Source organism: Anopheles bellator, chromosome 1, assembly GCF_943735745.2.
Source record: "Anopheles bellator chromosome 1, idAnoBellAS_SP24_06.2, whole genome shotgun sequence".
NCBI classification, from domain to species: domain Eukaryota; kingdom Metazoa; phylum Arthropoda; class Insecta; order Diptera; family Culicidae; genus Anopheles; species Anopheles bellator.
In genome coordinates, this window is record NC_071285.1 from 51,140,360 (window position 1) to 51,166,114 (window position 25,755).

At 51.3% G+C, this 25,755-nt stretch overlaps 1 protein-coding gene across 1 annotated transcript in view; it reads left to right on the forward strand.

Moving 5' to 3' along the window:
• The window catches only part of LOC131211011 (RNA-binding protein Musashi homolog Rbp6-like), a 279,444-nt gene that overhangs the window by 226,176 nt on the left and 27,513 nt on the right, over nt 1-25,755 (forward strand). The window contains exons 4-5 of the mRNA XM_058204350.1: nt 22,624-22,706; nt 22,805-22,889. Coding sequence (XP_058060333.1) covers nt 22,624-22,706; nt 22,805-22,889 — 168 coding nt within the window. The remainder of the gene's footprint in view (nt 1-22,623; nt 22,707-22,804; nt 22,890-25,755) is intronic.

Sequence of the window (25,755 nt, forward strand, 5' to 3'; positions counted from 1 at the left end):
GCTGGTGGTCGTCAATAAATAATCACAGCTTGATTTCAATTACCTTTACCTATCATTATTTATGTTATTAATATGTTGATAATTTATATCATCGCCACCCGCCGGGGTGGCCGGACCGCAATTTAGAAGCCCACCGGGAGCTGGGCCGCGCTCCGGTGTGGGTTTCGGGTTGCGAAAGGATACGCTGCGGGGCAGTGGACCAGAAAAAATAAGGCCCCGCGCAGACACACACCGGAAAACGTCAAGGGCCTAGAGTGTGGCCGCAACAGAGCAACAGGGACCAGGCTATCCATTCTGCCCGGCTCCGGCCCCAGCAGGACCCTGATTGTGGTTTTTTCTTTTGCTTTGTTTCGCTTCCGCTATGATGGCCACTGTCAAATATTGCCTGCGCAGGAAAATTGATGACGTTGGCACACCTGGGCTGGCCGGCGGCCGATGGCGGTTGGTTAGATTTGGTGGTTTTGGCAAAATTGGTGGAAAATTGATTACCCCACTGACCCCGCTGGGGGGAGGGGGGAGCGGTTCGCGCATGCGGTGATGGGAGGATGATGGATTTTTGGCCACGCGTGGAGTTAATCCATTTCCTGCGGCGTTGCGCGGTGGTGGTCCCGAAACGCTTCAATTAGTTTTTGGAAACGAAAATTTGTAACAAGCGAGCTCGTTTGAATTCTTTGTTAAAATTCCAAGCCGTTCCAAGGTCTTGTGAGCCCGAACCTTTCTTCAGGTGCACGGATAAAGGAACCGAGCCAGGAAGCAGGAAATTATGCTCCCACGGACCGCTACAGACGCGCACCGTATGAATCATTTTTAATGGCCAACCTGGCCGAGCCTGCCACGAGTGGCCTGCTCGCCTGGCCAAGGTGGACCAGCCATTATTCCATCCACCAAGCCGACGACGACGGGGATTTAGATGACAGAATTATTGTGCCCCGGGCCGGCCAGGTTGAGCCAACACTCGCAACGCTTTCGGGTCACGCATTTTGTGTCACATTTTAATTAATCATCAAACATGTCACCTCCAGATGGAAGTGTTGCTGACGTGTTTCCCGCCCACCACGTCCGCCCCCCTTCCCCAGGAAAATTGGCCGACAAGGACCAGGACGCTGATGGCTGATATTTTTCCGGCCCGATATCGACCATTTGGTTACCGCCTTTTCGGATCGACTCGGACCCAACGCTTCGTCTCTCGCTCTCTCTCCGAGGGGGCAACGTTGCTCGCGTGACCGAGTTATTGAGATTTTCCGGGCACGCGAATGCAGTTGACATTAGGGATGATAAATGGTTTTAAATGCACTCCTTTCTGGCGTGGCGATAAAGCGGTGGCGATGGTTGTAAATTGATTTGCACCGCCGCCCGATAATGTTGAAATGTGTCAACCGCGCGCGCGATACACCTTCGGCGCTGTAAGCACACAACGGACTACGCATTTTTTTTTCGCTACCTTCAGAACAGGATCATCAGGATAGTCACAACTTAAAATGTACGGCGTGAGGCGTGCCGAAATAATGACACTCTGGCCGTGCTTATTAATCATCACCGTTCGGCGGCGGCGCTTCAAAAGCATCGAGATGACAAATGGTGGTGTGTGAAGCGCTCTGTTTGTATTACATCGTTCCATGTTTTCTTGCGGATCGCGGCCAGCAGCTAGGGCGTTCGGATGACAAAACGTTCGCACGTACTTTCCACGCAACGGACCCGTGCCCGAAACGTGACCACGACCTAATTTTTTCCGGAACATGCTGACTTCAAACGGCCAGAAAAAAAGAACACTCTTTGCCGATAGCGACCGGTACACCGGGTTTTGACTCACGGAACGGACGGCTGTCCGCCTTATCGGTGTTCGAACGAGTGTCGGGTGTCCGGCAAGTGTGAACGACGGGTCCTTTCGGGTCCTGTCGGGCAGGCGGGCTAACGGAAAATATGCTGCCCAATGATTACACGAGTGCCACCCGCACGCCGGCGAGTTCCAGCCACCGCCGAGGTAGCCCCTTCGATATCGGTGCGTCGAGCAAGACGATCATTTTTCAAACTCAAATCAAAATTGATTGAAACCGTGGCTTTCGGGCAGGGGGCACATGGACCTGGGTACAGCCAGGGGCAGGGACCAGAAGAGAAAATGAGAAACAAAGAGTGCGTGAATGTGAGTGAGAGAAAGAGAGCGCGAGAGACAAGCGAAACGAACCATTTTTCCGGCGAAGGAAGCAGAAGTTCGAGCGCAAAACGCAAACTCGTACAATATGTATGAACCCGAGGCCGTGAGGACGGGAAGGAGAATCCCGACACAATCTGCTTCCGGTAGTCCCCGGAACGTCCGGTTCGGCTGGGGAGAAAGTCGAAGAGAAAAACCAAAAAGCGGACAGCATCGGTGTTCTCCCCGTTCTGGTTCCCGACATCCGTGCCGCGCCGGGTGAGAGACCTTGGGTGTTTCCCTATGACCGCCAGCCCCTCCACCCGCACGCCCTCAGCAGCGTCCATCGGTGGGGAGGGCGTGGAGTGACGGAGGAAAATAATACACCCAACAGCGGCATGGCGACCATATGCTTCGCCGGGCCGGGAGGATAGCTTTTTTTTCTCCCCGGAAAGCACAGGGCACAGGAAGTAGGGGACGGGGACGGGAAGCCGGGCCCGAGAGCACTCACTTGCCGACCGCCCATGATCCGGGGGCCACGCTCGACCGTGGCCGTGTCAGATCCGATGGCGAGATTGGGTGTCGGTGCTTGCACTTTGGAAAACATTTATCTTATTCGACAGATTTTGCGGTCAAGTGGGGCACGCCCGGTGGCCGGGTGGGCGTTTGGATGGGTGGAAGTGGTGTGTTGGACATGTTGGCTCCTTCGACGGGCGCTAGAGCAGCCAGGACCAGGGCGGGCAGGGCGTTTTAAACTAACCCCAAAGCACACTGTGTGGCGGAAAAGCGCCTTTTCTTCTTCGCCGGCGGCCGGCTCGGGGCTGGGCTGTTTTCCCTGTACCGCTTTGTCCCCCGCAGCGGGGCCGTTTGGGAAAATCGAAGCCAAATTGATGATGATGGAATAGAATATGACGGACGGGTGACTGATGGGCCTGGCTGGCCGTGGTGCAGTCGGCAGAAGTCACAAAGAACGCGTGAGGCGATAGATTTTTTTAAATTGTCATATCCAGCTTTGCAAAATGTAAACAGATTACTGTTACGCTGATCCAAAATCGAAATATCTTTGATTTTAAAAACAGAATGTCTTTTTGAAATTATTCCGTTAAAACCTGTAACTAAACTGGTTGCCAATTTGTTGTAAACTCGTAAACGTAAACATTTTCTGCATTTTACAAACAATAAAAAAAATTGACTTTATAAATTATCCTTTTATTACATCTTGTTACATCAATTGCCGACACAAACGCTGCAAACAAATTCAGCTCGTTGGCTGTTATTATGTTTTTTATGTTGGTTGGCATCATGCTTTTGAGCTCGTAAAAAATAAGTTTCTTTTTTAAGAACATTTACAAAATATTAATCAGGAAGTTCTTTGTTAATAGTTAACATTTCCAAAACTGCCATTATTGATTATTGCTACAGATGAAATGGTGTACGTAAAACTAGCTTTAAACCCGTAAGCTACAGCTTATTTTTACCCCCAAAAAACGGTTATCATTTTAATATCACGCTCGTCTCGGCCGCTTCAACCGTCGAGCGGACTCGGATCGGGTTCGTGTCAGTTCCGGGCACGTTTCGCGTTTGCAAGCTACACCAGAGATAACAAGATTTGCAGTTGTATTCGATTTAAATCTACATAAAGTTACCTAACATCCTCCAGCGGCGATGATGGTCCTCATTTGATACCTATCCCACGGGGCCAGCGCCACCCCAGTGTAAAGAGACTAACTTTTCAGCCAACAACGCCGGAACGGAATATCCCTTTTCCTGCTGGCGAGAGTCTCTGTGTGTGCGGAGAAAACTACATCACCGCGTCGGGATGCAGTTTCTAAAGGTTTTCTTTCACTTTCTTCACCGGAGTGTCGCCGATACCTTGAAAATATCGACCCTCGTCTCGCGCTTCGATTTGATGCGCAAAATAATGATTGCATTTCGTCGGCTGCGTTAACTGCAGCACAATGCATCGGCTGAAGAGGAAGAGGTGCTTAACCATCCAATGGCTGGGTGGTGCCTGTGACCGTTTGCATTATTCCAATTCTCCATCTCGAACCCCGTTGCTCATCAGGCGACGGAGTGCCGTGCGAGCATGATTAATGCAACGACGTGTGTAGTTGTTCTAACCTCCATCCGGTTGCCGGTCGCTCGTTGCGCCCCGAGGGCCATGGCACGAAAAACAATTCGCCCCGCTCTGTGATGCATTTGTAATCCGCACCGACGGAGGGCGATTCAAAATTATGGCCGTTTTGTCGTTCGCACGAGCGGCTTGCTGAGTGTCGTGATTATGCTAGCGATACACAAGTGCAACCCAACGCCCCCTTCCCACACACGCCGGGCCGGGCACTTGGTTGCGCTCCTGCTCCTGACGGCCCGGATGGTCGTCGTCGTCGTCGTCGGCGGCGGCACTCAAGAGAACAACGCAACCACGACGACAACTCGAACATGCAGCTCCCCCCGTCGTTCACACTGCTCCCGGGGCCGTATCGCAACAATCCGAAAGGATTTCTATTATCCGGCTCCTTTCACTCGGAAGAGCTCCATCCGGGGTAGGCCAGCATCCGGTCCGGGTCGCGCTGAAGTGCTCGTTGTCCTTTCTCGATGCTCGCACGGACGTACTGGGCTGGAAGTCGGGCAGAGAAAGAAGAAAGCAAACGTGAAAGCGTCCGGATTAAGGACACAGCAAAAAACACCCCTTCAAAACACACACTCACGCGCGTGGGGGGACGAGCTGGCCGTGCACTAATGATAATCATTTGTCGTCAACGTGATTATTATGCTGGTAGCTGGCTCGGGATCATGCTTACGGGTACCTTGCACTACACGCCGTGCCGCTACCTAGGCTTCGACAAACGATTTCCGACTTTTTGCCGTGCCCGGACCAAAGCATGGGGCCAACAAAGAAAAGCCTGAGACCCCCCGTGAGGTGACGTGAGGATTCCGACATAGGCCCGACCTAGGCCCGACGTTTGTCGGCCACGAGCTGTGCTGAGCCCAGCTCCCAGGGAGCAGAGTTAGAATATAAATTGTAAACGAACTCCCGAGCGGGGATCACTTTCCAATTACATCACCCAACGCAGACGGCGCACCGAAAGCGGGTGGTTTTTTGGTATTCCGGCCAGCAGCCGGCTTCCCGAACCCGAAGTAGCAGGAACTACAACTAATCTGCAAACCTGCAACTGTTCCAACTTTTATTCCGATGTACGAAACTTTGCCCCAAAACTCGCCTCGGTTCGGGCCCAAGGATACGGCGGTGCCGATGCTCCCTGAACCGGGGTGCCCATAATTCATCCTAATTGGGCAATGTATATTCCAGTGTCATAGAAAACATTTATGTTGCTCCGGTGTACTGGCTGTTCGTCGTACCGGGCCGGGACTTCGAAAAGTTTATGACTTTTTCCACATGTCACCTGGCCAGCAGCTCCCTCCCGGGAATCCGTGGCAACCCGTGACACTCCACTCCACCGGGAACGCAGCATTCGTTCTGGGCCAGCTTCCCTGGGCTTCCTTCCTGCTCACCTTCACTAATCTTCTTCCAACGGCGCATCACCGCATCGCATCGGTGCGACTGATGATGACTTCCTTCGGTCAGTCCCGGAACACCGGTGTGGGGAGTATCTGTCAGATGCTGGGCAGCAGCACTGTTCGCGGAAAAAGCACGAACGTCGCCCACCCAGCCCAAACCCCCCTGAAACGACGGCCATATATCCTCGGTAGCTCGTTAATGTTATTTAGAAACATTTTTATGAGATTAAATTTCATAATAATTTATGCTCCACCTTCACGTTTGGCGCCGCACGGAACCGTGGAAAATGTAGCGGAAAACGAGAATACTTCTTCGGTCGTTTTTTTCCGTTTTGTTTCGGCATTTCGGTATGGGATTTCAACCACAAGGCACTGGTGGGGGCTCAAAGCGTGCTCATTAATTGAAGCCGAAGCTGGCGATGCGGGAGTCCAAATCAAAGTTCGCGAGTCCGAGAATCACTCCATAAATCGTCTTGTCCCGCACTGAACATGAATTGGAATTACTCGCTCACCATTTCTTTGTTTTCGTTCTCGTTTCAGGTAAGACAACCGTGGCGATCATTAAACGGCTTCGAAACTACAAGAGATCCATCCAGGTCAGGCAGTATATAGGGTATACAAAATATGCGCTAACTTTAGTGGTAACCCTCATCACGTTTGACTTAAAGGCTAGACCTAACTATCCGCAAAATGTAGCCACTCGTAACGTTCGGAGTAGAACGAAGCGCTGGAATTAAAGTTGGGTGTAATCCGCTTGGCCCCATTGTCAATCGCTAAACGTTTCCAATTTAGTTGAGCATTGCCTATTGCCGGCGAGTTTCTCTTTCAAAACCATCAAACGTACGAGTCCTGGACCCATTACGGTTTACAAACGCGCCATTTAAAACAGTTCTACCGCAGCGGTGGTGTACGGATTCGAGGGCCACATTCGCCCTGCCAACCCACTTCAGCGTTACACCGCTCGACGGACCCTCTCGAATAGGGGTGAATTTTCCGGTGCGTTCCCTGGTGCCTACATTTAATTGATGCCGCATTGTGGAGCATGTTTAGATGTGCTTAAACGATACCAAATTGCCCCGAATCCACGAACACCTTCGGTCCACCTTGTCCTGTAAGCCAACGCTCTGTTTGCCGGCTTACTTACCGATACTAGATAATGGGGGGGGGCTGAGTTCCTAATTACCCAAATGTGAATACCGGGCCCGGGCCACGTAACTCCAAACTCAAAGGGATTATTGTCGTCCGGAACGCTGCCCACCATGAAGTTTGATTGACGAGAAAGCCGCGCAGAAGAATGTCGTCCGGGCGCGAAGGAAGGAAAAAAAGTCTCACAGACGGGGCGTTAAGTAAGCGAGTGAACGTAAGAGTCCTGGGCAAACACGGGCAACGATCGCTCTCGCGTGGCCTCGGGTGTCTTCGAGTCACGCCCTGCAAGACGCCGGGTGGGATCGCACGCTGCGTGACTCCAGGTGGTCCTCCAGCCAAGTCCAACTTTGCGGCGCTTCGGCGCAAAATCAACATCTTTCACCAAACACACACTCCGCTTGAAGCGCGATATCCTCTGTGATGTTCAAACTTGGGATTTGTCTTTCGACTTTACACCTCTTTTTATGTTTTATTTGTGCATCGCCGTGGCCCCCATCGGTGGGTGGGTTTTTTGGGAAAACGGGTCCTTTCGGCAGAGTTTTTCATTTCACTCTCGCCAGACGCGTCTCGTGCAAATCAGTGCCCGAGACGAGTTCAGGATCAGGTTTGGAGTGCGTTTTGTTTGCGAACACGCGACATCTATCGCTTGTCGCGCAAGCTCTCGCCCCGGACAGATACTAATTACATTGGCTCTAATCTCAGGAAGAAAACCTCCCGCCCGCCCGGTGCCCCCCGGCGGTGTGTCTCCAGCTTCGGCGGAACTCAAACAAACAGTCGATGTAATGACACCCGTACGTCGATGTTTCTTGGTACGATGGCACCAAAAGTACATAAACGATGCTCCGGCAAACGGCGACAGCAGCAGCCGAGAGAATAAGCATCGCTCTTGAGGACACGCTTCGCCGGCGATATTCTTGTTTGGAGTTTGGCGAAATAAAGCTCCAAGCGCCGGAACCGGAGTGTTTATTCTTCGCTCCGCGGGATATCCTTTATCCCCTGCGACGCCCACGTTGGGAGGGGCCCACTTTCGCACTCACCGAGCGGCTCACAATGAAAAATAGCATCATGTTTTTGCCCGGGGCCACCCTCCGTTGAATGGCGGGCGAAACCGGAAAAGCCTCATTGTTCCGGTGCTCGGCGAGCGGGCTGCTTCTGGTGACACTCCGGAGGCGGCCCTGAACTGCGCCGTAAATCCATTAGCATGATGGAAACGGCATCGCTTGACGGGTTGGCCGGTGATCCTCGCGATGGGCCCAGAGTTCTTCCCACGGGCGCCCTTTTTTTTTGGGCCGCTCCTTCGCACGTAGATCCTGGCACGTAGTGCACGGTGTGCACGCACAAAAAAATGGTTGGCCAAATGATCCATGTGACGTGACGCCACGGGACGCCATTCTACCGCCGTGGAAGGCGCCGGTGTAATCATTTCGCGAGAGGTATTTCAACAACTCCGCGCGGTTTATCGTTACCTCGCTCACCTCGGATGACTCGACAGTTCACCGACGGCCAGACCGCGTAATGATGGGCACATTTTTCAGTTCCAGCGATTCCCAATTTTTGGTCCCAATTGGCCAGTCATTTTGAGGGGCCAGTGTCCCGTTTTAATTACCACACACCGGCCGAGCATGATGGGAAATTAATGGGCAGTTTGCCTGCGAACGGGATGAATTACGCGACCTTGCGCGGGCATCCATGTCCGTCCAGTGTCATGCCATGCAAACTGATATCCTTATTCTATTATACAGGGACCCTCGAAGGGTAGAGGTTAAACTTTGCGCCTGGAATGTGAAAAAATTTCCACGATAGTCTACGTGTGAATAAGACAGTATTTTACACCTGTTAGAGGGTCATCTGTCACCTGACCTATTCAGGAGTGGTCTATGCAAAAGAGTTTCTATCGACGATTCGATTCGAGTCGAGTCAAGTCACATAATTGGTTCCTTCCCAAGAATCAATGTGGAATAAAGTAACTCCTTAGTTAAGTTCTTTTATTTTTCTTTCGCCAGAATAGAACTAACTTACTGGCTAATTGACTGACGAATTCTGTCACTGTGTTTATAAACAATTAAACAATAAACAATTAAAAACCACAACGAGTTCCAGAAGCGACCAAAAAAAGAAAACCGAAACCAAGGACCGCTTCTAATACGTTTCAAATACGCTCCTGACGCGTCTGACACAAACACATTAAAATGGATTCACGCTGGTGGGTATTTGGGCCACCCTGTTTGTGGAACGCGCGCCCACAAATGGCCCCCAAAAACAAATAGACCAAACACAAAACAACAACAACCCGGCAGCCTGGCAGCCCGGCAGTCTGGTACAAAAAGTGCATCAAAGCCGATCCCGCTTCTGTCAATCGCAGACGGGATGACGGATGTGTTTTTCATTTCGGCGTTCGACTCCGCACAATAATGGCGGTCGTGGTCGGGTGCGCGATTCGGAGCACATCAATTTATCAACCCGGAAGCCGGGCCCGGGATGTGGAATTGAATTTTAAATTCCCACCATTCAGATTTCGCTGGGCCGTGGCTGGCGCCAGCTACTGCTGCGATTGACTGGACGGCGAGCCGCAGCGATGAACCCGAGTCGGACGGATTGGAAGCTTCCCGGAAACCCGACGGACGCCGCTAGACGCCACCACACGCGGGAAAAAAGATTGATGTCCGCATCAATATTCGTCTGTAAGATGCCATGGACCCGGTGGTGGAGCACCACCGAACGGGTTGTTTATTGTTGTGTCTTATCGACCTCGTCTCGTCCTCGGAAGGACTGCCGACGACGACGAGTGCATTGGAGCTGCCAACTACCTTGCATTACTGGGACTGATGGGATTCGATTTGCATTCCGTTCCCGGGAAACAGTCTCGCCTGGGCCGGTGGCGAGATCACTAGTCCCGAAGGACGCTCCCACGTCCGCAGTCCCACCAACCCGGCACGCTCGACGGCCGTCGGAAACGAATGGAATCGTTTCTGCGTGTTTTCGTGTCATTTGTCTGCTGAAGCAGCTCTCTCGATGCACCGTGGCCCCCTGCCCCGGCCGACGGTAAGCGTTGCTGATGATACAGTCGCATCGCATCGGGTTGCCCAATACCTTTCAGAAAAGCTGTCGTCAGGAAATCGTTTACGTCCTACGTGTGGCGTGGTCCCTTCGTGAACGTGAACGGACTTTGGCGAGTTGGCGAGGAATTCCGACGGATTCACTGCCATCTTCGCAGCCGGACACGCGGCCATTGGAATGCAATTCTCCGGCGTGGGGCGTGTGTGTTTGGCAAACCTGTCACTTACGGTGATCCCGATGCCCGGGCACTGGGCAGGGCCACTGTTGCCACTTTGATGGGCCGATAAATCATACCGGCGGCGACGACGACGGAGCCAACTGCGAGGCAAACGATCTTCATCTAATTTTCATCAACTCGGTCGCCTGCACGCCAATTCCAGTTAAGCCAGGCCGCGCTGGGGAATGTGCTCCGACAGCTCGACACGTGGACTCTGCGTAGCATTTGGCGCCCCGCAGGGTTCACGATGTTTATGGGAAGTGGAATGTCAACGAACCGGCCTCGGCATCGGTTGTTGTGTTGGTTTGTGTACACCTTGGCCAGGTAATTCATACCCCATAACCCCAAGCACAAATTAATTACCAACATTCGCGGAATTCTTTTCCTCGGTGCTAGATTATTGGACACGCGGCCAGAGTGGGTCCACCACTCGGCATTCTGATTGTGTCGCCGAATCCAAAGCGATACGATACGTTCCCGCGAGACCCCGTCGGAAATCCGACGGCGCTCGGCGACGAGTAGACGAGGATGGATGGGCACTGATTGACAGCTTGACTGACTGACTGATTGATGTTTACAGTACGTCGCGCTCGGGACGCTCGTGCTGCGTTTTTCCGCTCCGTTTTCCCGGATTCGCCGGCGGATTGGCGTGGCCCCCAAAGTATCATGACGCTGGGGTGACGCTGATGATGATGATGTGATCGATGGTAGAAAGGAATTTGACAGCCGAATAAAAGCTTTTCGGTGGGGTGGGCCAGCCACTTGGGACAGAACCAAGGTTTTCCGGTCCCGGGTGCGATGAAGCCCTAAGAAACTAAGGGCTGTAAAGTATGTGCGAGTTGTCTGAGGTGCTGAAACAAACATTGGCCCGCGAGTGTGGCCCGAAAGGTCACACTCGGCGTTGACGTTCATCCTGGGCGCATTAAAGGTACATGCTAATGGTTCACCGCAAGACACGCGTCGCCGGCGTTTAGCGTTAATCTTCATTCGCGGGAATTTATAGAGAAAGAAGCGCCGGGAAAACAATCACACGCAGACCACGCGCGATGCGGTGCTGCGGCTCCCAGGAATCTTCGTCTAATTCAATCAGACGGGCGTGGGATGCGGAAAACCCGGTGGGTTTTCTGGGCGGCCTTTCGGGCCCTGCAGCAGGTTGAAAGTGGGTTTTATTTTTAGCATCGACAGCACCCTACAGCATAAAGCACGCCGCGCCGTAAGACAATCGGCCAAGACACGGCCGATGTCGACGGGACAGAAAAGTATGCTAATTTTCTCACACTCTTTGCGTATTCTTTTCCCCTGGCCCGCCCTGGCTTCTGCTCCACTCCCCGTATCGCGTGGGGCTAGTTTTGGGACTTTTCCCGGCGGCCTCGCTGGGGGTGTAATTTTCCGAACGCTGACGCCCACAACGCCCTGCGGCACGGTCCTGGACCCCGGTGATCCAAAGTGACGCGCGCTCTGTAAAACCTATAATTTCTCGTGTGAAAACAGGTGTGCAGTGGCTCGTGGCGGCCACGCCAAGTGCCGTCCGTTGTGGGCTGTAATTTGTGGGGCTGTTCTGCTTTTGTGGGCGAAGAAAAAACGAAAGCTGCACGAGTGCTGGGCGCAGAAGCCACACGCAGCAGGCAGGCCGGGGAAGAAGAAAATAGGCGGACCAAAAGGAAGCGCACTGACCGGGGGGACCGGAGCGTAATGGCACGGTTGTTACATTGTACAGACATGGCCGCGCTACTTATTGCTGGTTTATTTCCTCGCTCCTAATCGATATTTATTTATTCGTTCGGGTGAGAGTTTCGGGTCGTGGTCCGCAGGAGAGAGTGCCCCGTCACGGATGATTTGCTTCACGCTTTCACACTTTTCACCTAGCTGAACTATGTTGGGCCCCTATGTTGTAATGCCAGCCTTTTGGATGTTTCGCGGCTGGTTTTTTGAACTTCGCAAAGCTAATATTTAACACTGACTAACGCAAAGCATCCGCAAATGGGGGACATTATTTCATATCAATTCCAGTGAGCATTCTCAAACATTGAGTAAGGTAAATAGTACCGCTACGTTATGATGTAGATCGCCATTTCTCTTCCAAAACTGCTTTGATTTTTTCAAATGAGTTGACTATCAGGAAATTACCGTAACTCCTTGTTTATTTTTCATTTATTATTTTTAAAACGGGCAGAGCGGTATAAACAAGATGTTATGTTAAATGCGCTATCTGTCAAAATTAAACGATTTCGTGATTCGTGATATGATTTCGTCGCTTCGGAGAGAAATTTCTCGGACCAACTTGTCGGGCAAAATTCAAAGTGAAAAATACAACTGCCTTTGACCATTATAATTATTTGTAAAATAGTTTCCAGTATTAATTGCAATGCTTCAATCTGGAAGGAACTTTGCCGGTCATTTCCCGACATTAAATGGGGAAAGGTTAACAGTGGTAAATAGAAACTTCAAAAACCCAATGATTCTAAACATGACCCACTGAGTGCTGCCCGTCAAGTCTTATCGGCCATGATGTTAGTGTTAGTCAGTGTAGTAGAGAAAAAAATTCGTATTATTAATGCGCTTTACGAAAGGGGTTTCCTTACAGCACTAGTAACGATGGGTTTCATGCAGACCAGCGTAACTCGTCCTTTAATACAGCCGTGCCGTATGCTCGTCGAGCAATCTGTAGGACATGTCGACGTGCGGCATCTGCCGAGTGGATGGCACCTTATAGGTTCTATCCATCCTATTCAGGGATGGGTCCTATCCACTCATAGTTAACCTCATCTAACGAGCCCCAGTCCAACCTCAAACACCATCATCATCATGATGCCCGCGGCTCCACGCGACGAGTGTTGGCGATACACCAAAAGCCATCCAAAGGAACCAACTTCAATCTTTCTCTCTCTATATCTGGCTCTCTCTTTCGCTCTCTGTGTGAGTTCCGAAGCTGGAAGCACCGTGGCAGATGTCGGGAACGACATTTTAATGCTCTTACACTTCTCGTTAGGTCCGCCGGCGCTTTCGCTTGCACCCAATTCAGGGGTGCAATTTTTCGGTCCCCACACGCGGCGTCCTGCTCCTGCTCCACCTAAATTTGCAATCTCGCCGCCATGGAACTTCAGTTCGGGCGTTCAACAACAACGAGCCAGCAAAAAAAAAAGAAATTCCGCCGTACCCAGAAGAAAACCTCTCCGGCTGAGTTCGGACTTACGCTCGTTCTTCGCGCTCGTAACTCCAACTTTGTCCAGCACTTAGCGGGCACGGTCGGTACTGAACTTTGACTTAAACTGCCACCACGTCTGACGGATGACGGCGAACGGACCGATCGGTCGATGAAAGCGAATGTCCTGTCAGTTGACTGGTGGCTGAGGCGAGAGAAAAGATGCTCCCCTCCACTGGACCAGGAAGGGGACCCAGTGTCTACGTTTCCCAGAAGACGGTTGAGCTCTTAATTGCGCTCCCGCGTCTTAGCGCTTCGCGAAGTTCGACCAAAATTCCGTCACTTGGCCGACGGGAATGTAAGTTGCGAAGCCAAAGCATATTTGTGCCGCAAACTTCCAACCGAGCCGGCCCTCGATGACGACGAGAGGGCGAAAAATCCTCCGAAGCCGAAAGAACAACAGAGAAAATCTGTTACACCAACAACAGCGGCCGAACGACATTGGCGAACGTTTTTCACTTTTCCACTTTCCACGAATATCGGCGGCCGGCGAATCGACGCTCCCACACAGTGAGTGAGATAATTCCCGTCGCAGGACGACCTAGCGAGCTTCGGAAGGCGCTAGTAAATAACGCAAGCAAACAAAGCCAACGAATTTGATGGTGGTCTTCGCTGTCGAGCGCGAAGAATTTTCCATTCCTTTTTCCCGGCGATCGACGACGAGTCATCGATCGATTTGGCAGCTGCGCACGTCTTTGGTGGCCGGTTTGGTCGGGCCCGAACTATTGCTGAATATTTGCAGCGGTGCAGCTAACAGCCGTTCGGCGGGGTCGCACTGTGACGCTAAAACGCCTACGGCTACGGAAACAGCACATAATTAAGTTTTCTTGACCAACAAAAAAGAAAATGAAAACTGCAGCGCGAGCTGACGGCCATCTTTCCGCGGGCAAAGTTTGGCCTCAAAATCAAGTTTCAGTGCCCCAGAGCCCAGCCCATTTCGCGTTCGCGTTGCGTCACTTCATTTTGGAGGCTTAATTTACTGACAGTTTGTTAGGATGAGTTTTCAGTTTTTCCGCCTTTCATTCTGCCGCCTCAATTTCCAAAACGGAAAATCCCACGCTTCGCGCTTTCATCACTCGCGGACCGAAGGTGGCAGACTCTAACAACCTCACCCAACAATCGCCCACCGTTCCTTCTTCACGACACCACACCCACGGTCCGGGAACCTTTTCGGGCCGAGAGCAGGAACCGAGAAAGGCACCGAGACTTGAACGGGCAAGATGAAAACAAATTAAGTAATTACATGACCTCCTTCGGCCCTCTTTTAAAATGGCCTTTTGCGAAGGGGACGAATTTGAAAACGGAACAATAAATTTGACTCACTTTTGACAACCCGGCGCCCCGGGCCAGTGCCGTGGGATGGAAAACTTTTCGTTCAAAGCATTGTGACATTTCGATTCCGTGCTCGTCGCTTGTCTCATTAACAAGGCCAGGCCAGTTTATTGATATTGTTTGCATCCAACGCTCACAAAGGTGGGACAAAACCACTGCTGGATCCCTTTATCAAATGCACAAGTATGGTTCCGAAACGTTCATTGCATTAAAATTAAAAACTCTACGCCACTCAAACTATTTACCATTACTAGTTCTACGTACCTGCTATCTCTCTGTTAATTTGAGGGATCCATGACAAATGAGGTTTGTATCTTTCGAAAACGTATTTCATAGCCCCTTTTTGCGATATTTTTGTAAGAATTCAAAACGTTGCTCAGCAAGAGTAAAAAAGGAATATTTGGAAAGTGTCACGTCTGTATCACTCTAAAATCTCCATTTTAAACATTTTCTAACCACTCAAAGCACTGTAGATTTTCAAGGGCATGCTCATCGAAAGTTTCAAACTGCGGTTGATGTGATTCTGCAGCAGTTTTCATAAAAATGTTAGCATAAAACCAAAGATGTCCACGTTTTTTTCATTTTAGACATGAATTCGCCATGTCCAAACCTACTCAAGTGTAAGTTACAAACTGAAATTTGGCCTGTTTTAAGTTGAAATCCTTAAGCCATTGGTTGGCAAATGTTTTGTACACCTGATAAAATGGGCACTTACTTAAAGGGCACCGCAGCCACGCCACTCCAGGTGCATTTTTTTGAAGAAATGGATCGTTTTCCCACCCCGGACAATGATGGGAAAAATTTTCACCGTTCCCATAAAAGAAAAACATTTTGCACACACATGCGGCGAGCGCAGCGTTGGTCTCGTCTGTCTCGAGTGTTGTGTCATGCAATCAGGCGAACGAAAGCCCCCATCGAAAAGGGCATCATAATACATCACCCACCAGCCCAGTAGGGCAAGGCGGAGCGGGAAAGATGGTCCCCCTCCGGGTCCACTCAGGACCCGGCTGGCGGGTTTCTCATCAATCGCCAAAAACTCATCGCTCTCTTAAATTGCCGTGCCGTAGTTTTTCCTTCGACGGTCCCTCGCGTGGATGTGGATTTTAAATGAGCATCCATCCATCGCATCATTACGAAGCACGAGTGCGCCGAGTTGGTGGTGATGAATTTGGAGCACGCTAGCGCTCTCCCCTCTCCACGAGCTGCCCGATCGATCCGATATGTCCGTACCGGGACCGCTTCCCCCCGGGGATAGTAGATGGGACGCCGTTGGATGGAGCCGTTGTTTTAATAGTCCGTTCGAGCGATCAACTTGGAAGCATTCGAAAAGTTTTGATGTATCCTTAAACTTAATCCTTTCGTGCCGCCAGCCCGCATGTTTCACGGTTCGCCTCACGCACTCAATCGAACCGACCGACCCGCGTGTGCACGCCTTTGCGTGTGGAGATCTCCCCCGAAGATCCTGGGATCCTGGGGTGGCCGGCAAACTTTCCGGTACCCTCCTCACTAAGAAACGTCGGCGGGTGGGCTCCAAAACAAACAGCTCCAGTAATCATCCGAAACGGATGCTCGTCTGTGGGTGGGAACCGGGAACACCGGGTGCACGCTCCCGACCGAAAGCAATCAATCGAAACTCTCGGAACCCTCTCGAATCCGGGGACAAAACGGGTCACTCGCGCTGCCGCACAGTATCCTGGACCGGGGCAAAGAAAGGAAAATTTATTACGCCCCGGGTCATGCCGCCGCCGGTCCAGATGAATTGCTGCCGGTGGGCAATTCCCTTCACATAGCGACACCGGCCACCAGAGGGCGCTCAGCGTAGCGCCCGCGCGCGCGTTCACAAATCACGCGAATTCACGTGCCGTTTCACATGATGAACGGCAACCCGTGAGCCAAACTTTTGGACCTATCCCCTGGGCTGTGTGGCTTAATCCTGGCCCGTGGCATGCTGGTTATGCTGCGGACGGTCCACTGACTTCATCGGACAATAATCATCGGACCCCGTCGTCGTCGTCGTCGGTTGGGTCCTCTTCACTTAACTGCTGGAAAGATATTTTGCTGGGACTAGCTGGGAGCTTGCTCTGTTTGGGCGAGGCAAACAGACGATTAGCAGCCATGGACCGATGGGCCGCCCCTTTACAACCGGCGGCCGCCAATCAATATTTTGCCATCCGCACCGAGCAGGATATGGCAAAACAAACACTCGGCCGGCAACCGTTGGACCGTCCTTCGGCCTTGCTGGCGCCGCTCGCAGATCCGAGCGACCACGCATCATCCTCCGGCAGCAGACCGGCGGCACCGGGCGGCCGGGAAGCCTGAAATCGATAGCAAATTTCAGCATCATTTAATTTTAATGATCCAATTTATTTTTTTCATCGAATTTAACGATTTTGTTTGTGGCTTCGTGGGCCACACGAGCCAGACTTTGCGTAGGCCAAATGGCCAAAGCGAACGTGCGGAAAGATGATGTTTGGCTTGCTTCACCGTCGATGGCAAGTTCTCAGTGGCGCACGATGAATCCGGTTTCGGATTTTTCGCCACCAATTCCATCGTGTCATCCAAATTCCGAATCAAACACCGAAACACATGTCCTCGAAAGGCGAAAGTGATCAATTCGATCGATCACGAACCGCACGCTAAACATCAATCTGAACTGGCGGCCAATCGAGGCCTCGTTTATGAGCTGTGCTTTGCTCGGCCAACTCGGCTAAATGAAGCGATTTGCGATTTGTGATTTGAGATGCTGGTGATCTCTCGCCCGTCCAGAAGCACCATGGAAATTGCTGCACCACCCCGTGGGTTAATGTAGTTCCGTGCAATTGCACTTTTAAAACCACTAAATTTAATGACACTCGAAGCGGTGCATGGGGTGCATCATAAAAACAAAGCGTCAGCTCACGTGGACGCATAAAAATGCAAAACTACTCCAGTCTCGGGTTTTGGGTGCTGGCGAGTTAACGAGCAACCCCGGCAAGCAGTCGGTCCAGGGCCAGACAATTGTCTTCCAGCAAGTAGCATCTTTGCATCTGGTTGGTCTGGTTCTGGTTGGATTTCCTTTTCCCATTTTATATGCACTCTGCTGCCTTTCTTTTCTCGTCCAACTCTGTCTCTCTCGCTTAGCGCTTCGTTTCGGATTACAAATGCACATTTTCACTTCAATGGAAATGCTTTGGACGCGAGAGAAGAAGAAAAGCGTTACAAAGCATCAACACTGTGCATCCCGGCCGTAGCGTTCTAATGGCAACGCTGTTAGGGAATGCGCACACACGCGCACCCATTCGGCACCGGAGGACATATAGGGAAAACACTAACATTTTCCTTCAAACCCGCAGCTGAAGCGTCCCCATTGAAGTTTCCACTTCTGCGGCCACTCATGCGAAAGAAGGTGTGTTTGCGATTACCTCACATGAATAAATAGGAAAAGAAGACGAACGCAACAAAAACACAAACCCACCCGGCCGAATGGGTGCGAGGTGCGAGGTAACTCCTCTGGGACAAATGCCCGATTCCGGTGCCGGGCCGGCAATCCGTTGGCGATATCCTTTCTCGACTCGCATGCCCGCTGATGGCGGCCGAACGTTGCTCGGCCAGAACGAATCAGGCCGCAGTCCTTTCTTACGGCGGCTCCAACACAGAACGCACTGGGCGCGTGTTGTGCTCAGCACTTTCCGCGAATTCACACTGCGAAAATCCGCCACGCCAATCCGCCGGAAAAATGTCCCATTTCGTTGTTGATAAAAGCATTTCCAGCTGCATGGCGCGGGCCGTGTGCTGATTGGAAACGAGTAGCGAAAACCGGGCGCTAGAAAGGCGCTGGAAAAATGAGCCTTTCAAGTAGTAGTGGTGGCGTTCCGGCCATATAGCGGAACCGGATATACAAACCTCGGCCGTACGGATCCTTCAGCAGGAGAGCGAGCCATGGAATTTGTGTTCTCCGCGGCCCCGGTTACAATGTCGGCATCCATTCTGCTTCGATTGACGCAGCCAGAGCCGCACGGACAGCCGCACGCAGCCACCGGTTCGGGATGGCGGCGAGTCGGGGCAGTAATCCGGCCACAACCACGACGTGTGTCCACGTGTGTGTGGTTAGAAGTGAAATTTTCATCTCAGATAAGCAATAATGGGGCAAAAAATTTAACAAAAGCTTTTATGGAAATTATTCCAGTCGGAAAATGTGGCGGCTTCTCGGCTTCGGTCAGCGATCGGTCCGGAGCGATATGCTGGCCTCGCCCACGGCCCGTGCCGGATGTAGGGAGAACAAAGAGAGCCATCTTCTGGCCACAGCATAACTCCACTGTTGAAAGGACCCGACTATCCCGGTTCGTCCGGGAGTAGTTGGGAAAGAATTTGTCACACTTCCAGCAAACCCCCGGGATCGGAACACATGTGCCGGAATACGACGATGCTCACTGTGTGTCTAACGATGGTCCCCAAAATTCAATTTCAATTATCTTCAACTAAAGCACGCTAATGGTAGAGAAACTCGTCTAACTTGATCGTCTTTGGGTGCCCTCAAGGTCAAGGTCCTTCGAGGAACCTGGCGACCTGCAGCCTCATTAATTTCTTCCGTCAACAAGCGCGCCTACAAAACCAACCAACATCATCCACCGGACCGGACCAATCATCACTCGAACCACTCGGCGTCCGCTCGCCTCGCTTCTCCCGGGCGGATATTAATTTATGTTTCGCAGGCAATGGGGTCCGGTGGCCCGTTTTTTATGGCCAAGCACGACGGCGATGGACAAAAGAACCAGGACGCAAACGGGGCACCCGAAAAAGGCCGAGCCTGGGCGAGTTAGGCAAATGAGAAACAAATCAATTCAATTGCGCACCGCCCAACCAACCCGCGGGTGGCGGCCAACATAAAGCACCACTCGGGAATGCAAAACGGACTCGGCCGACAGCGCCGCGAGGAAATCGTGTGGCTTGGCACGGCACGCTGATGGGAAAGAAATCATAAATAAAACACAAGCGACATAATTTTCCCACTTTCCATTTCACCTTCTGATTCTGATTATTCCCGGCCTTGTGAGTGAGTCCTTCGGTAGGTAAGTGGGCGCACGTTTGCGGTCGAATGAGGTTTTGGGTTCGCCTTCCTTCCGTTTCTACCGTTTCTCCTTTTCGACCATCGAGGAATTCGGGGAACCGCAGTATCCTTCTTCCTTGCTATCTTAATTTATTCATTTTCACCCATCAAAAAACAACCAAAAACAATGGAAACAGAACGGGTAAAACGCACTTGATGCTAATCGCGGCGAGTACAGTCGCGGGAACACATTTAATTAGAGTAAGCTATTCGTCCAGCCAACCGGAAGGGAATATTGGAATGCGGCTCTGAGCGCCAAGAATCACACCCGGGCCCTGGTCGTGTCGTTTTCCTCTTTTCCTTGCCTTTTGCTCCCGTCCATTGACACTTGGTGGACTGGTTCGCTATTGAAAGCCCCAACCTGGTGGGCCTGGGTTTCCTGCTGGACAGTATTGATTAAATTCATCTCTTGGTCCGGCTTGAGCCGGCTTCCGGGTTGATTGCGGTGTCCGTACCCGGGGCCACCGGCGCACGTATCCGGCGCAAGCTGCCGCTACATGTAACGAGTCTCCTTCATTTGCATCCCGGAGGGTTGGGAAGCGAAAAAAGATGGCGGCGACATCATTAACTCTCCGGAAGGAACACGTCCTACGCAATCAAGACCCAATTGAAATGTAGTTAAACACTTTTGCGCTCGCTCTTTTTGTGCCGTGTGCCGGTGGACCCCGTCCGGTAAGTTGCCCTGTAAGGAAAGTGCCGAGCAAAAACGTTGGCGCCCGCACATACACTTTTCTTTTGTGGCTCACCATTTTTCTCGCTCCAAACTCCGGCGCAGAAAGTTACAGAGCGCGCGCACACCGACCGACGGCCGCTATTTGGTGCAAATGTGCATAAAATTACAGTTTTGCAAGTCCAGGGACACCGGGGACGGCCCGGCGGACGCGTTGCCGGAAATGGAAAATGAACCGACAGACCAGCGGGAGAGCTGAGCCAACTTTCGTTCGTTGGTTCGTGTTGTGCTTCCGCTGTCACCGCTAATCCCACAAGGGATCGGACGGGGCTGGGGGAGCACGAGAGTGTCCCGTGAATCCTTTTTGCCCGGCGGGTCGTTTTTGTGCTCTCGTCCTCACCACAGCTCTGCCGGCATTCCTGGATTCCTTCTCAACAATCCGGTCCCCGGACTCTGGGCGGAAGCGAGTTTAGTGAAATAATGTGATAACTGGCACCTTGTGCCGCCGGCACAGGACGATCATCGACGGTGTTGTTGTTGTTGTTGTTGTTGTTGTCGGTGCTCAGTGTTCGGTTCGGTAAGTCTGACTGACATCATTAACTGCCATTTAAGTATTTGCACGTTTTTTACTGCGCTCTAGCCTCGAGAGCCGCTGACTCGGTGGAACTTAAATGACGCGTCCTTGGTCCGAAATGCAACAAAATGGGCGCGTAACGTAAAGGAATAAGGACCAATTAGAGCACGCAAAGGACTTATTTTTGTACCCAAATTGTCTAGAAATTCAGAGCGCTGCCGATGAGTGGTGTACATTTTGATAAATTCTACAGAAATCTACTTCAGTTTATTGCTTATTAGTTGAATAAGCAATAAGCTGACTGTAATGGATTTAAATACCTACATCCTAAATTAAGACACTTCAGCCGTTAAGTTTACCTTTCCTTTAAAATTATGCAATTGTTGATTTGTCATGAAAAGCGAAAGCGTGTCAATAGTTTTAGCCGCGACCATTTTTCATTCAGGCAGCTATGCGTTATTCAAAAAAGAATAGTTTGGTCTATGAACCGAAGAAGAACCCAAACCTTTTGAATGCACGCTTCTTATTGAGCTTCACTAATTTTCTTAATAATAAAATAAGGAATAATTATAAAAAATCTTTTATTTTATTGAAACAAGATTTTCAGATTTCCACACCATATTCCTTCATTTTGCTCGGTAACAAAGCAACTAGAAAAGATTTAGTAATTTGCAAGTAATAACAACTTGACTTTTCACGTGCTTTCATATTCCAAAGGTAAAACTAAGGCTGACAAACGCATGCTGAAGAATTCAAAAGACACGATACTGTTTCTGAGCTTGTAAGATAGTAAAACCCTTGAAATATCGTAAACTAACCGATGAAGAACGTAAATTGATTATTAGTATGAGTTTTAGTGGTGGAAATAATTGGAATATTGCAAAACTGTTCCACAAAGGGAGCGAGCAATCACCAAAGTCACCATATTAAAGCTGTTGTGAGTAAGAAATCCCTACAACTACAAACCCTCCTCTAGCCGACAAAAATATTGAACAAAAATTTGCATCAGAGTGCGAAGCAGAACCTTCTGTACATGTCATCCGGCGTAGGCTTAAAGAGGCAGACATATCTGGCCACGTAGCTAAAACATTGCCGTATATAGGCAAGGCCAACTTGAAAAGAAGAATGGCATTTTACTATCGGAATGCTTTGAAATATTTTTCATTCCGGAACACAGTGCTCTGGGCTGATCAGTCGTTAATAAAACTGTTAACCTTTCTCCTACAAAGGTTCTACACCAGCATCGACAGAAAATAATAAAGGCATTGTGGTCTGGGGATGCATTTCTGCAAATGGAACAGGGATGCTAGTGACCCCCCAAGGGCGTGCGTATTTGAAAATTTACTTAAACCAGATGAAGGAAGTCATCGTGTCTGGTTGACCAGCTTTAACACAGCCCATTACTTTTAGCAGCTTTCCATTGATCCGTTTTCGACTGACAACAGATTCTGAAAATGAATCGAAAAGGCCTTTCGAATAAACGCACTTAAAAGGCATAAAATTTTAACTACCAACACTTTGAATTAGTCCAGGTTCCTCCTTTTAAAAATCTAATTATTGGTATTATATACCGAAACTTACAATAACTCTGTACCTGTTGATAAGATCTCTAGTTAGACAAACATGTGATATTTATCCTTGTATTGCTTCGAACTAATTCACCCCTCTTTCCCCTGTTTGCTTCATCCACAGGCTTCGGATTTGTGACATTTCAGAGCGAAGATGTAGTGGACAAAGTTTGCGAGATCCATTTTCATGAAATCAATAATAAAATGGTAAGTCTTGGGTGTGTGCGCCTTTGTGGGTTGGACAGTCCTGACGGGCGCCTTATGCGGTATCCTTCTTGGTCCTTCTTCTTTTCTCCGGCCGACAGGTTGAATGTAAAAAAGCACAGCCCAAAGAAGTGATGCTTCCAGCGAACCTGGCCAAAACGCGCACCGCTGGACGTGGGACATACGGTGAGTTTGTAGTGTTGGGCGGCGCCGCCGGTCCCTCATCCAGCTCCCTCGGGCCGGTCGGCCCGTCGACGAGTTCCACGGCGGCGGCCACGCTGCGCTACGCTCCCTACCCCCTGCCCGCCACCATCTCGAGCCAGCAGGCGGCTGCGGCGGCGGCGGCCGCTGCAGCAGCGGCCGCCGCTGCAACCACCACCCACCACATTCTGCCCCTGTCGGCGGCCACCTCGTCGGCCGCCACCGCCTCGCCCTCCCTGCTGCAGTACGCCGCGGCGGCCGCCGCCGCCGCCGCCGCCAACGCCAACAGCTCAGCCGCCCAGCAATCGGCGGCTCTTGCGTACGACGTGTCCTTTAAGCGGCTGCTGGCGGCGAACGCGGCGGTGGCCGCTAATGCGCTGCGCCAGCATCCGGCCGCCTTAGCCGCTGCTGCGGCGGCCGCAGGTCACCCGGTGGCTAACGCGCACCACCACCACCACCATCCGGCGACCGCGGCCCATCACCACCACCACCATCAGCCGCGCACGACCGCCACCCTGACCTACCCGATCGGGGACCTGCTCGGGGCGCAGGGGCTCGACCTCGCCAGCATGTACCCTTTGCAGGCGGCCGCCTCGTTGGCCAGTCTCTGACAGCCAACGACCACCATCATTCAGGTGCAGCGACCCCAGTGAAGCGCACCCCTTCAATCCCTCTTTCCGTTTCCGAGCCATTTCCCGTGGAAGTCCTCCCGACCGAGTTTTAGTGGCCAGTTTTGTGGTAGTCCCAAGGGGCTGTAGCCGGTTCACGGGTCCCAAGTACCATTGTCCCTCCCCCCACCCAGTTTAGAGCAGTTTAAGCCGGGACGAAACCGGTGGTGATATGTAGAGCAACCTGCAACCGATGACCTGACGTACAACGACTGTAGTCCGCTAGGGCAGTAGCTAGTCGTGAAGTAGGAGTCCTCGTCAATGCCAGCTTTTTGTGAGCTCGATGCGAGGTTTTTTTTATGGGGAAACAACTTCCCACTACTCTTGTGATGGTAGCTTTTTATTCCAACTCCGGTGTAGTCATCGACGTAGGTTCGACGATGACGCATCCGGTTAGAGAGCCCCGTAGAGTAGAGACCCAGGTTAGGCTAATTGTCTCCCAAGAACCCATTTCGAGCAAGCAATTCATACATTTCGTTGGCGCCAAAGCACCACCATCGTCCTGCTGGAGGCTCGCAGAAGAAGCCACAAAGCTTACTCTCGGCTCGCATTAAATCAAGTGGCCAAATGCGGAAGGTATGCTCTTTCCGGGAGTTCCTGAAGACTCTCGGCCGCTCGTGGCGAGGCCCAACCCGGCCCGACCCAGCGCTGCGCCCGATGGTTGTTGGGAAAGTTTTTTAATAAACCCACGAACACTGTTCGGCGGGCGGTCTCCGTACGCCCCATTCCGTCGCTTCACATCATCATTGCCGATTACCGATCTCTCTCTCTCTCTCTGTGTTATTCCCAAAGTAAATAGGCAAACCATCACTTTTCTCATTAAATCTGGCCGCGCGAAGCGCAAAAAGGGAAAACTTTTCCACCGCTCAAGTAGTTCGCGAGATGATTTTTTGTTTTTACTTCCACTTTTTGTTTCTACTTATTGCGGGCATTAGTTCGCCACTTCGCACAAACCCACAACCGGGGGACTTTGGGTTCCCATTTATTATCCGTTGGAAGTGCGGTAATAAGCGAAGGAGAAGATTTCTGGCGGGGCAGCAGCGCCCAAAACTTCCGGACGGGGAGCTTCGCTCGAAATGAAAAGTTCCAACCAGCAAACCCGGCGAATCCCTCTAACGATGAGGGATGTCAATGTGGGGACTACAGACGTAAGTTTGCAACAATGTAAGCTCTCTAGCCGTAGGGGCAGCGCAGAAGTTATCGTTGCAGGCCAGCTAGTAGGAAATTCGGCACACGCGGATACACTCGAGCTAATCCTTACGCTGCTTTGGGTCGTGAGAGGCATTAGTGAACGCCAGCGAGGCTCCTCCGAGGCGCAGCTGCCGAGCCCGCAATCGAACGGGGATAATACTTCAATTACATTGATTCCACGCTCTCTGCGACGCAGCAAAGTCAAATCCTTTTCCCCGTGCGTCCTGACCCTCCTCAAAATCGCGCGGTTGATGGTGGTGGTAGGTTATCCGGTCGTTGTTTTGGTTCATCAGTTTTCCGGTTTCGGCATCAGTGGTGGTGGCGGACCGGCTCGGCTTCCACTAAGCTTGCCCCGTTCCCGAGTCTGGGTTGGGGGCAGGCAAAACTACACCCTCACCCGCCTCGCCCCGGCTCCCTGTGAGCAAGCACAGTATTCCCTGTGGCCGTGGAATCGAGTTAAGCGCCGGTTAAGCAACAAAATGAAGAGCAAATGTTTTCGCTGAACGCAACTTGATTGGTCCCTTGAGGGTGGCCGAAACTTTCCTTGCCCCGCGAGCGCGTTCCAACCCGGCCTTTGCGTGTGCCGGTCAACCATCACTTCTCAACGTCATCCCAACATCCATTCATCACACGGGCACACCCTCGAGGAGGTTGCCCAATCAGTCATGGGCCAGTATTGTTTAGCTCTCGCGAGGCCAAGAGGCAGCGCACACAGAGGCATTAGATTAACGGATCAGAAAACCTATCTAATACTGCAAGCAACAAAGCTCGCTAATATCATACAGTGTCATTCCAAATGATTTCCAATTCGCAATCATTGTTGGCAAAGCAAAAATCAAATAATAAAATTAAAATCGAGTTGAGGGGAGCATAGCGTAATTATGAGAAGCCAGGACAGTTTGCGTTCTTTGCGAGTTAGTGACGCAAGTATAAGCTAACCCTGGGAAAAGCGGAACAGCGGCAAAACAACTGAAACCACGAAAATATCACTA